The sequence below is a fragment of the Pelobates fuscus genome, chromosome 13 (assembly GCF_036172605.1).
Source record: "Pelobates fuscus isolate aPelFus1 chromosome 13, aPelFus1.pri, whole genome shotgun sequence".
NCBI lineage: Eukaryota > Metazoa > Chordata > Amphibia > Anura > Pelobatidae > Pelobates > Pelobates fuscus.
The window spans coordinates 36710080-36723248 of NC_086329.1; the positions used below are offsets into that span (position 1 = coordinate 36710080).

Sequence of the window (13169 nt, forward strand, 5' to 3'; positions counted from 1 at the left end):
AGGGAGTAACAGGTGACAGAGTGAGAGGGTAGCAGAGTGAGGGAGTGACTGGTGGCCGAGTGAGGGGATGACATAGTAAGGGAGGGGGTGCCTGGTGGCAGAATGTGGGAGTGAGGGGTGACAGTGACTGAGGGAGGGGGTGACATTGACTTAGAGAGAGGTGTTATAAATTCCTTTTTTTTTTTCTGGTTGTCCAGTGTCCTGGCTCCCTGGTGATCCGGTGGTCTGTCTCTCCAGTCTGCAGCTCCACCGGGCGTAGGCTGCAGACTGTGCTGTATCTCGCAAGCTCCAGAAGTCAGAGCGTTGCCATGGTAACCTGCAGCAACGCTCTGATTTGGCCAGAAATCGCGAGATACAGCAGTCTGCAGCTCACACCCAGCGGAATAGAGATGTTAGAGATGTAGTGTGTGTAGGGCACAGTTTAGGGTGGAATAGGGATGCAGTGTGTGTAGGGCACATAGTGTGGGTGGAATAGGGATGTAGTATGGGTAACACAGTGTTGGGTGGAATAGGGATAGGGATGGGAGAGTGAGGGGGTGACAAATGGCAGAGCGTGGGAGGGAGTGACAGGTGACAGAGTGAGAGGGTAGCAGAGTGAGGGAGTGACTGGTGGCCGAGTGAGGGGATGACATAGTAAGGGAGGGGGTGCCTGGTGGCAGAATGTGGGAGTGAGGGGTGACAGTGACTGAGGGAGGGGGTGACATTGACTTAGAGAGAGGTGTTATAAATTCCTTTTTTTTTTTCTGGTTGTCCAGTGTCCTGGCTCCCTGGTGATCCGGTGGTCTGTCTCTCCAGTCTGCAGCTCCACCGGGCGTAGGCTGCAGACTGTGCTGTATCTCGCAAGCTCCAGAAGTCAGAGCGTTGCCATGGTAACCTGCAGCAACGCTCTGATTTGGCCAGAAATCGCGAGATACAGCAGTCTGCAGCTCACACCCAGCGGAGCTGCAGACTGTGCTGGCTCTCTTCATGGGCAGACGGGAGGGGCCTCGCACCCGCCGGCAGACAGGGCAAGCCGCCGGGTTCCCTTCTGAGGTCAGGTCCTTTGTCATGGGCAAAGGACCCGACCAGTCATTCTGCTGCTAGCCCGAAACAAGGCTAAACTAAAAAAAAATAACTACCTGCCCCGGCGCCCAGAACTGCATGTCCCGGGCATCAAGCGATAGGAATTGCGCATCCCTAAGGCTATATTTAAAAGAACAAAAACTACCACAACAAGAGGAAATAGATTTAAATTAGAGGGACAAAGGTTTAAAAATAATATCAGGAAGTATTACTTTACTGAGAGGGTAGTGGATGCATGGAATAGCCTTCCAGCTGAAGTGGTAGAGGTTAACACAGTAAAGGAGTTTAAGCATGCATGGGATAGTCATAATGCTATCCTAGATATAAGATAAGGCCAGGGACTAATGAAAGTATTTAGAAAATTGGGCAGACTAGATAGGCCGAATGGTTCTTATCTGCCGTCACATTCTAGGTTTCTCTTTATTTTGTTAATTGCCGTGGGTCATAAATCAAAAACTTTATGATGGAAGCAATCAAATAGGAAGAGTGTGGAAAATAAGGGAAGTATCTCACCCGTCCATCCAATGTGAGAAGGATGGAATCGCTCTTGATGTCCCGGTGAATTACACCCTGGGAATGAAGGTATTCAAGAGCTTGCAGTACAGACTTCGAGACTGTTGCAATTTGCTCTTCATTTAACCTACAATAGAGAGAAAAACACAAAACAAAAAACATTTAAAAAAAATTATATAGGTTCTCTTTTTTTTACTCAAGCTTTTTTTTGCAGTCTGCCTAGATCAGTCTTTTTTTCTGCAACTGCTATACCTTGACCTGTTACCGCCACAATTAAAGGTCCCCCCTGGGAAATCTGTTAGCCCTGATCTGACTGCAAACATCAGCAAGTGTGACACACACACACACACACACACACACACAGAAGAGGGCAACATGGATAAAGTAAAGGTTTAAGACTCATTACTGCTTTGGTATAAGAAAACAAATGTATGGAAATACAAATCCTTTCCTAGAATTCTTTATGGTAAACTAAGTTATAGCCCTTTCTAGCAAAACACAAACAAGTCAATGCCAAGTTAAACAGCGACAAGAGTAGAAAGCATAGCGGGTACCATTCTTTACAAGATTTTCTACTTGGGTTTTCCAAACGGTTTATGGATCTGGAAGTAGCTCCGTAAATCTAACTTGTCTCGATCTGCTTGCTGTATAATGGATATCATTTAGTACATTGGATATTACGAGCCCCCTAAACAGGGAAATCTCCTGAAATCTTGGGCAATACAATTTAAGATTTTGAGGACTTTCCAACTGACCGATGATCAAGGCGATTCTTTACTCTGTTCCAAGTGCAAAGCTGGGGAGCTGCACAAAAACTGATGGACTGCTACAAGGAAACACCAGTAATGCAGGGGACAGCATGGGTACGGTAGGGTGTCACAGAAAAACCTAGAGGACAGCATTGGACAGTAGGATACAGCGTGGAGGACATGTTTGGAAGCATTGCAAAAAAAAAGAAATAGACAGAGTACTAGTGGGGCGCAACTGGAGGTCTACATGTGATCAGAAGGGTAAAACACAGAGACAGCAGGACAAATAAGTCCACACAGGACAGATTTACCTTTTCATTTAGATTTTTTTTCCAAAAATATTTAGTAAACCAGGCAGTGCCTGTATACAGAAGAGGAGTCACACATTGGAGTCCTAGAAAGCTTTGCAGCACATTCCAAGGGTTGAAAAAGAGTTGGAGTATTCATAGAAGTATAATTTACAACTCAATATTTAACCCCTTAAGGACACATGACATGTGTGACATGTCATGATTCCCTTTTATTCCAGAAGTTTGGTCCTTAAGGGGTTAAGGAAGGCATTCTAGCGTTTGCAGTAAAACACATTAAAGAGCTCCAGCAAAGTAAGAAGACTTAGAGTGCTTCAAGCCAAGTATTGGTGTATACATGCTGCCAATAAATTCAGACATAAAATGTTTTTTGTTTTTTTTTTAAATCACTGCTCGAAGACAAAGATTCTAACATACCTCGTTTGTGATACTATATCCGTCAGAGCTCCTCCTTGTACGTACTCCATCAAAACCCACAACTCTTCTCCCACCAGATAACTCTTGTACATCTCCACTACATTGGTGTGCTGGTAATCTCTCATAATGACAACCTGTGAGCAATGCAGGAGTGGAAGGACAGTTTAAAAAGACAGGACGCACACTGAAAAAATTTGATTACAAGCCATTCATCAAGTTCTCTCCTACACTCCTCACTTAACCTCCCTGGCAGCCTGATTATGTCACTATTTTTTTAATGGTAAAGCGATACATTATTTTTACAGTGTATTGTGTGTATTTTTTTTGGTTTGTTTTTTTAAACCTCCCGCCTGGTTCTGCCAGGCGGCGCTCGCAGGTAAAAGGAACCCGGAAGAAGGATGCCGGCATCGGGCGGGAGGAAACCAGGTACTCGTAGGGACATGGTAAGTGATACTACAGTATAATCCCGAGCGAGGCTCGGGGTTACCGCTTTTGGTACTGAAAATGAATCCCAAGCCATGCTCGGGATTACCGCCAGGGAGGTTAATAGGAAAAAGGTTGAGGGGTTAAAAGTGACACTATACGCACCCAGACCACTTCATCTCATTCAAAGTTTCTGTGTGCACATTCGCTGTATTTTAACTCTGCAATTGTAATTATTGGAGTTACTGCATGCATACTATGTCCCCAACATCAGCTGGCGTTGGGGGAGGAGAACCCTGACCCATCGCCAAGGGATATCGGTGCTAGATTCAGATAACGGATAAGGAGTGGGGGGCGAGTAAAGATGATACTATAGTGCTAGGAAAACAACTTTGCATTTCTAACACTATAGTTTCCCTTTAATTTTACGAGAGGATGGGCAGTGTTTCCTGCACCCTCCATTACAAATTCCCCATGGGTAGAGGATGAATGGAAATAATTATCGGAGCATGCGGACACTCTTTTTGACTGGTCCACCCAACAGTTCATGAATTGTACCTCATATTTAAATACTGATGGTTCACTGATTATTCTGGTACCCATACCAAAATACATAAATTAATAAAAGTGTTCAAGGTGCACAAATTGTGCAAGCATATAACCAGCTTGGTTACATATTTGTAATCCACTTATCTATAGTATTCTATATATGTCACCAAATGGGTATCATGAGTTTAAAAAAAAGAGTCTGTATTGGATCTGCAGAAGAACATTACCCATTGTTATTATTATTTACAAAGTGTCAACACATTCGGCTGCATTTTACAATCACAGAATGGGGATATCTGACAAGTAAGTGACATACAAAATAGAACAGAGGCAGTGCTCAATCTCTCAGAGCTGCAATGCATCGTGATTTGCAGAAATATATATCGCTCCATATTAGTTCAGTTAAAATATTTAAATAGAATGTACACATTCTTATTTACCCCTGATGGACCAGAAGATGGGCAAATCCCTTTATACAGGACATGGCTGATGGGTTATTGGTCCTTTGCGGGGTTAATATTACAATTTATTTCAAGACCGAGATAGTAGTTGCCCACGGAGATACTGGAGAAGTAAAAAACCCACCTCATTAAACAGAAGCTCTCTTCTCTGCTGTTTTCGGAGATCCATCATTTTCACTGCTACCTGACGTCCGCTGTGTTTCTCCCGTGCGATGCAGACCACTCCTGTTGAACCTTCTCCAATTTTTACATAGTCCTCCAGCAGTAGTCGTGGATCTCCTTTGTCCACCACCATGCGAAGTGCCGTCTTGAACTGCTCATGTGTTACTACAGTAGTGTCTTGGTTGCACCACTGGTTTTTATTAAAGTTGTCCTGACATAGATAAAGGTTAGAGGAACTGGTCTGGATGGGACGGCTGCGCGGGGATCCAGCTGGAGATGGTCGAAGAGGAGAAATACCTTCAACTGGTGCTCCTGAAATCACCCTCGTGAAATCCGGGGATAGACTATCAGGAGGAAGAGAAGCAGCTTTGGCCAAAACTCCACGCACAGATAGATTAGGACGTTGGAACGCGTCAGTCTAGACAAAACAAAATATTTCATATTAGGAACAAAAAAACACTTGACTATTTCCTAAAAATTCATATACTTCTCTAAATTTATGGTTGGCTTACTATTCCATAAGGATTTAATAATCGACAAATTATTAGTTTATGAAATTATGAGGAAATGAGAGACGTTCTTTGTGGGTAATAGAGTCAGAAGATGTTCCCTTAATCAAAAACATAATTTTCAAAATGCATATGATGGGACCTCTCCCTCTTCTGGAAGATAGTCTTTGAACTCTGTCCTTGCAGGGATTGTAGTAAATGTGTGTAGATTTCTCCACCCATGCCAGCAGATAAGACAGTCACAGCAGAGAATGGATGAGTAAAGTCTAAAGATGCAACAAGATTTAGAATTTGGACAAATTGAAAGAAACAGAATGGTGACTGATAGTTCTGCAACTTAATAGAGATAATTGTTTAACGTTGGTTTGTTTGTGGTTTATGCTCAGAAACGTTGCGTACTCCGTAAACGAAATATTTTGAAAGTTCCAACATTTGAAGTGGAGGATAGTCACTGTGTGACTTTGGATCGTTTTGAGTGTTTCTTTAAATTGCTTATGTTTGCCCATATTAATGCTATTCAGATTACAATTTGCTAGAATTCATAGTTTAGATAATAGGCATGGCGGCCATGGCTGTACCCACCTGCCTTCTTCATTCACCCTTTAACTTGGTGAAGCCTTTGGACCCACGGTGGTGGTGACTCCTTCAATCTTAGCATCCTTACGTGGGGGCCCAATACCTTTTGAGCCATAATTTAAGAATTACTCATCTTCTGCGTTAAATCGGTCCTTACGTGAATACACTCCTGAATATCTTTCTAAGCAATTATGGGGAACATTGCATCAATTATTTTTTTTCCCCCCTTTTTAACTAGCTCATGATAAAACTTCTAAACTTATCTAAAATAACATCAGAGTCTGAATGCTCATATTCATAAAAATCCTGAATTTCTTCCAAACAGATTTCAAATTAAAAGCCACATTAGCCAAACTAAAAGCATAGCTGACTTGGAAAAATTTTCGAGTAAGTCTATTTTGACCTTCAAGGGATCTTTCATAAACAATAACTTCATTGGAATGAATATAATTTTTGTGCCAGGACGTCCCTGGCACCATCTTACCATTCGTGATTAAACCATGTATGAATGGTTTAACCCCAATGTCTTAAATCCAGTGCAGTTTAGCGTTGCCATTTCCTCTGCAGTCTGATTTTTGAAACTGGAAGCCTCAAACAAGGGCACTGCTGATTGGTAGAGTGTCAGCTGACGCTCTAAGCCAATCAGTAGCTCCCCAATCACAAAACGGCTTGAGAAGCGTACGCAGTTTTGCGAGTCTTGTGAATAGCTACTGATTGGCTAAGAGTGTCAACTGATGCTCTCAGCCAATCAGCAGCACCCTTGCAGAGGCCTCTTTTTTCATGAATTTAAGAGCAATGGATGGGCAGGGGCAAAGCTGACCAGTGCTGGATTCAAGACTTTGGGGTTAAACCATTAGTGAACAATTTAACTCCTAAAGGTCATCCGGCACCAGGGACCTCCTGGCACCATAGCTTAATTCTGAATAAGTGGTTATGGTGTTTGGAGTGTTCCTTTAAATCTGAAATCCACTTTAACCCCTTAAGGACCAAACCTCTGGAATAAAAGGGAATCATGGCATGTCACACATGTCATGTGTCCTTAAGGGGTTAAGGGAATAACCATAATTGTCTAGTTAAGATCTCATCTCAAATATGACTTGGTAGCATGTTGACATGACATTTCTATTTCTGTGTAGATTTTTTTTTTTTTTAAAACACAAAATCAAGAAGCTTTTAGGTTTTCTTTTCCCACCATCACTGAAAATCGCTCTATTTCCTCTACCTAACCCTTAAACAATAAGCCCGCATAGGGCAAGTTGTTTGTTCCTCAGTAGAAAATAAGCTTTACGTTTTATGGTGTGTTGATAGAGGAGACTAAACTTTGCCCGGTGTGGCAATGTGTTCTAATGGAACGCACAGAAAGCTGTTCAAGGAAAGGGATGTTGAAACAATTATTTTAGGTGATAATACAAAGAAAAAGGACGCTGGATGAATAAAATACCTTCAAATAGGACCGTGCAAAATACACAGAAGGCAAGGCACCATATGTGTCATTTTTGTCAATTATATACACATTAGTATATGCATTTAAACACACACAGACACATACACACACTTGCTCTAAGGGTTTAAAGTTTTCAGAAAAGTATTGCTGTAGTAATGCCTGCTCTCCACTAGAGGGAGTGGTCATGTTTAGAAGAACAGTTCATATAAAGCAAGAAGCACATGCGAACTATGATCACTTGGCACACAGCCAACATTAATGTACAGAAAAGTAATAACTAACCTGGCTTAAAACGCATGATATAATATCAAAGACTTTGATAAACAACCTTGCGACAGCTAACTAGCTTTTGCTGCCAACAGAAGACCGCGTTCAGAAAACAATATTGTTTTAATGTGCACAATGCATAGAAAGAAAGTGGTGTAGGGATCCAAATACCAAGCTCCATGTTCCTACCCTCAAGTCAACCCCCCCCCCCCACCATGTCATTCTTATTCCTCAGCTCCCACTATCCTCAGCCATGCGGTCTTCTTTTACTACAACATGGGGTAAGTAGTCATGAATGGGAGTGGAATGGTGAGCAGTTAGAATCAGGAGAGGGTTGCCAACATTTCAGCACATGGGGTAAGTACCATGAATGGCCTTTGTTTGCTCTTGAAACAGATTGTGAAAGGATCTGTGTACACCTATGACTATTTCCTCCAATGGAGTTACATTATTGTGGCTGTGTGGTGTAACTGGGATACAATGTATTTTAGAACCTTTGGAAGTTTAATATATCTTCGTGTTTTAGACTAGTGTGCACCCTTAACTCATTTTTGTTTCTAATGCTCCCAACTATGTGTTTAGAAATGTAATGGTCACCGTCTCATCCCTGGTACTGCAGATACTACAGTCCACTGGGAAATTAGTTCTGGAAAGCACTGAGATTAGGAGCCCATGCACAAATCTTACACATCTGTTAAGACATAACTGCTATCTTCAAACCTGTCTGATAAGTTCAGAGACACTTGGAGGGGATATATTGGGTTAGAAGTTCGGCACTACCTAAAAGTTTTGAAAGCTGTGTCAGAGTTTAGCATTTCGTTCATGTGTAATAAACCAGTTTACAGTGCGAACCTCTAAACAATGTGTTTCGTACGATGCTGAAATCTGGGTGTCAATCAGCAGGGTAGAATGACTACTGAGCAAACTGGTGGAATGCCTGATGGGCTACCAATTTGAACATATATCTGTGACAGTTTGTGCCAGAAGTAGCTACAATGCACACAAAACAGTTACATTTACACCTCCTTTCCTGCTGCATACATGACATCACACATGGCTTGACTATAAGCACACGATACAAATAACGGTGGGATGTAATTTATGCCAAATGTGGCCATAAAGAGTCTGGCAGGCAGGCCAATTTCAGATTGTGAGTCTTTCACTATAGCTCTCAAAAGATTGACATTACATGGTTATATTTCATGGTTATAGTCCCGATAAAAGCTTAAAGTAAGTTTGTCAGGAATACCCAGTCTAGTTTTCAAGGTTAAGAGCCCAGAGGAATTTCATAAATATTCAAATTAACATTCCATTAGTCAATTAAAGGAAGCAATGTAGTGTACACTACAAAGGAAATGCTTCTTCCAAGGTTCTGCTTTGGACATCATGGACTATATCCAAAACATTTGTTCTTTCAGTTAGAGGGCGGGCAAAAATAATAAGAAAAAATAAGAATAATTTAAAAAGCTTTTTTTTTTTTTTTTTTTAAAACAAACAAAAAAATGTAAATAATCAATTGAATCTACCAAATTGCTAATTTCAGAATATTAGATCTTCAAAGCAAAATTGTGAGAATCACGTGAAATATCAACGACCTCAGCAATCCAACAGTAAAACCACCACTGAATGGCAAATATACTTTGAAAACAACGTATGCCTGCGATGCTAGATGGCCAGAATCTGTGTTTAAAAACATGGGAATTACCGGGTTTCTCACATCGCAAGGCAGACACCGATTACCTACATACACAGTGTTTATACTTTGACGTTGCCTTGCAAATCGAGAAATTCCATATTACCAGTCTTTCGTTTGGCCAGATTTAGCGTGAAATCTCCTAAAAAGTAGAAAGACTAGTTCTGTAAATCGTACAACAGTAACGGACCAAGCCCAGGAGAACACAAATGATTGATTTGTGAGAAGCAAGCAGATAAACCACACAATGAAAACAAGCAAGCTGGGGTCATTGAAAGAGAACAGAAGTCAGCCAAGAAACGGATCAGACAGAATTACAGAAAATAGAATTATTAAAAATGTTTGCAATTCTGCAATTTGAGGCCAGTGTTTTTAGTTTTTTTTTCCACTCCAAACTATTTAAACTTTAATAAGTATCCCTGTCATTCTTCATACAAAAAGTAAGAGCTTGTTAGTAAGCCACATACCTTAACTTCAATACAATACTGAATACTGGAGCAAAGCCAAGTTTCGAGTTAATCTCAAGTCATTAATAAATGGAGCGGTAATTAACTGAGACTTATGGAAACTATGTAAAAAATGGGCCGTGAAAAATAGTCCTATCATTACAGATCTAAATTAACTGTATTGATCATAACACGTGTTGCTCTGGGAGACCATATATACACAGCCGACAATTCTGGTGTCTGGTTAGATCAGATAAATTCTTTGATGTATTTAGGATCACCTGGAAGAATGACATGAATTCCGAGAGTGGCACGAGATGCTTGAATGTAATAACTGTTACACAGCACGGGTGACCTGAGAAGTCTTTGACTGTACAGACTTGCAAATGTTGCACGCTGATTTATACCTCGTGTCATAAGAGATATTGCTTTAAAAATGTAAGGTCAAGAGCATTTTAGAAATCGCTCCCCCCTCTAGCCATTTTTTCCCCCCTCCATCTGAAATTCTCTCTACACCCATCATCACTTGTACTGATAGATGGTACAAGGCGAATCTTCCTAACCTGCCTGGACTGGAAAGGTATGATCCCCAAAAATGAAAAATTATAGACATCTGCCTTCGTGTCTCTACTGGTATTTCACTGTTTACACAAGTGGGGCCCTTTAGTGGAGGCTCCTTTCAGTAGGTGTGGATACATGTTATAGTATTCTTAACACAACGCGTAAGGAAACAAAAATCTTCACACTAGTGAATATGAATATCTGTATCTCCGCTATATCAGGCTCCACACAGAAGTAGCAAATGTAGGTTTTTAAAAAGACAAAAAAAAACAGTCCTGATTCTCACTACATGAAATACTCCAGTACAGAGAGATTGTTTTTGGTAACAAAATCTTTTGTTTACATTTGGTCCAATTAATAAAAAATATATATATATATTTTATTTATTTTTAAATTACCAGATTTTGAAAGGAAAATTAGAAGAGCTCAATAGGAGTAAAGGGAAGTATTGTGGAAGAATAAGAATGGAACAAGCAGATTAAGAGGAGTGAGATATGACGGCGTAATAAAGAGTTAAAGGGACACTATAGTCACCTGAACAACTACAGCTTAATGTAGTTGTTCAGGTATTATCTATAGCTCCCTGCAGGCAATCTGATGTAAACACTGTATTTTCAGAGAAAATACAGTGTTTACATTGATTGATAGGAACACCTCCAGTGGCCGTCACTCAGACGGCCACTAGAGGGACTTCCTATCACGCAGGGCGCTAAAAAGGCCCTGTACACGTCAGACGTATTAAAATACGTCTGACGTGCTCAGGAGAGAGAAGGCACTGTGTGCGCGCCTTCTCTCTCCAGCCTGTCAGCGGAGGAGGGGGGCGGGCAAAGACCGCGAGCCGAGCTGTCACTGAGCTCAGCTCGCAGCCGCGCATGCGCGGTAGTGTGCTCAGCACTTCAGAGGGCGGCATGAATGCCGCCCTCTGAAGTATGTGCGCATGTGCGGCGAAGCCAAATGGAAGCGTCTGATAGCTCCCTGCTCGCGCCCGCCTATTTCGACATTTTTACGAAATAGGGGGCGCGGCTTCACGAGGCTCCCGGCGCTGGAACGAGGTGAGTAAAATCTCCTCCCTGGAGAGTCCCTTTAAGAATAGATCAAGAAACAGCGCTATGGAATTTGCTGGCGCTATATAAATAATATGAAGAAGAAGACACCTTTTAGAGAGATTTTCATATACTCTATTCTACTTAATTTAATTTTTATTTGTGTGAGAAACAACATATCCTGTGCATGCTCTAAATCATGGCGCTAGCAAAAGAGAAAATGATTTTTTTTTATGGGAAGAAGGGGCACCGGTGAATTCTGTGCCCACAGTCAGATAAAGTGTAAATCCAGCTTTGGGAGTTGTGGGAGGTAAAAAGAGAAAAAGGAAATAAATAAATAAATAAAAGAAGAAGCTGGACAGGAGAATTGTGGAATGAGAGGAAACGGTTAAAAAGAGTGAAAATATAGGAGAAGAATGGATCTTGTTTCGATCTCCCAGATCTATAATTTAGCTCTGCTCCGCTGAATATTTGTCACCCTAAATACAAAAGTGATTCAAGATACCTGTGTACCAGATATACCTGAGCTAGCTCGCCTCTGTAGATTGCAAATCTTGCTTTGGGAGTTTATTTTGAATATTACGCACATGGTAGAGGACGAACGGCTGTATTTATATGGAAGGTGCTATTAATTATCTTTCAATAGTTAATGGTAAGCAAACGGTTATAATGTCTTGTTGCAATCGCAAAAGTGGGCTAAACATTGCACGAGTCCCGAGCAAGCACAAATAAAAGGGTAAGTCAGAGTGTTCTCATACATTCTATTTGGCTTGGAACTGAATACGTGTTAATATGGGGGGTATGTTTGGTATTGAGGATATCTGGGTGCCGTTGATTGGAGAGCATCACAGGTTGCCAAGGGTACAGGCTGAAAGGGAAACAATTTCACAATTCACTGAGGACATGTGTCACCCTGAAAAGTTGTAACAAACGAGTGCCCTTGAGTTACGCCATAAAAGCTGCACAAAATGGGTTTATTCACTTAAACAGCAAGATAACCAGAGCAGAACAAAGATAATTGTGAGATAATTGCCTAGATTTAAGGCTGGAGCGATCACCATTGGTATTCATTAACAACGGCCAAACTTGTACCCACTAGTTATGTCCTTGAAGTTCTGGATTCTCAGAAATTCATTGCTTGATATGCGGACAGCAGCCTTAAGCAGATTAACTTGGATTAAAACATGTAAATTGGAAGTGCTGTGAGCAACATTTGCACAAAGCACAGTAGTTAAGAAATAAACCAAACATGTAAGTTATAATAAAAAATAAATATAATTAAATAAAAAATGCATTTTAAAAGGGACATTATAGGCATCAAAATAACGTTAGTGTGTAAATCATGTCCCTGCAGTTCCACTGCTCAATCCACTGCCATTTTGGAGTTAAATCACTTTTGTTTCTGTTTATGCAGCCCTATCCATACCTCCGCAGCCTGTATTTAAAAAATAAAAGGTTTAATTTTCAATCAGATGTTAACCTACTTATTTCAGAAGTTTTTATCTCTTGCTCTGTAATTTGAACTTTAGGCACACGCAGAGGCTCTTAACAGAGCTATTAACAGAGCAAGAGAAATTAAACAGAATTTGCAATAAATGAAGTATAAACATTAGATCTCTCTTCACAGGAAGTGTTTAGGAAGGCTGTGTAAGTCACATGCAGGAAGGTGTGACTAGTGATGCGTAAACAAAAGTGATTTAACTCCTAAATTGCAGAGAACAGAGTAGGGAGACGACATTATGTATACACCAAAACTGCTTCAAGATGTTTTGGTGCCTATTGTGTCCCATTAAAGTGAAGTAATATAATCATGATGCCATGATTTGCATGTTATTAACAAAATAAAGATGGAATAATATGCAAAGGAAAAAAAAGAAATGCATATTACTATAGAATGTTATGTTCTTTGTCTGAATGTATTATGGGAAAAGTAAAGGAACAGTAAGCACCATAACCACTATGCCCTGGCATTGTTCGATGGTAAGC

At 40.8% G+C, this 13169-nt stretch overlaps 1 protein-coding gene across 4 annotated transcripts in view; it reads right to left on the bottom strand.

Annotated features, from left to right (window-relative positions):
• PAK6 (p21 (RAC1) activated kinase 6) overlaps positions 1–13169 on the bottom strand; it is a 71090-nt gene that overhangs the window by 13340 nt on the left and 44581 nt on the right. For all 4 annotated transcript variants that reach the window (XM_063440215.1, XM_063440214.1, XM_063440217.1 and 1 more), the window contains 3 exons: positions 4607–5062; positions 3050–3183; positions 1576–1702 (listed from right to left, as the gene is read on the bottom strand). In XM_063440215.1, the coding sequence (XP_063296285.1) occupies positions 1576–1702; positions 3050–3183; positions 4607–5062 (717 nt within the window). The remainder of the gene's footprint in view (positions 1–1575; positions 1703–3049; positions 3184–4606; positions 5063–13169) is intronic.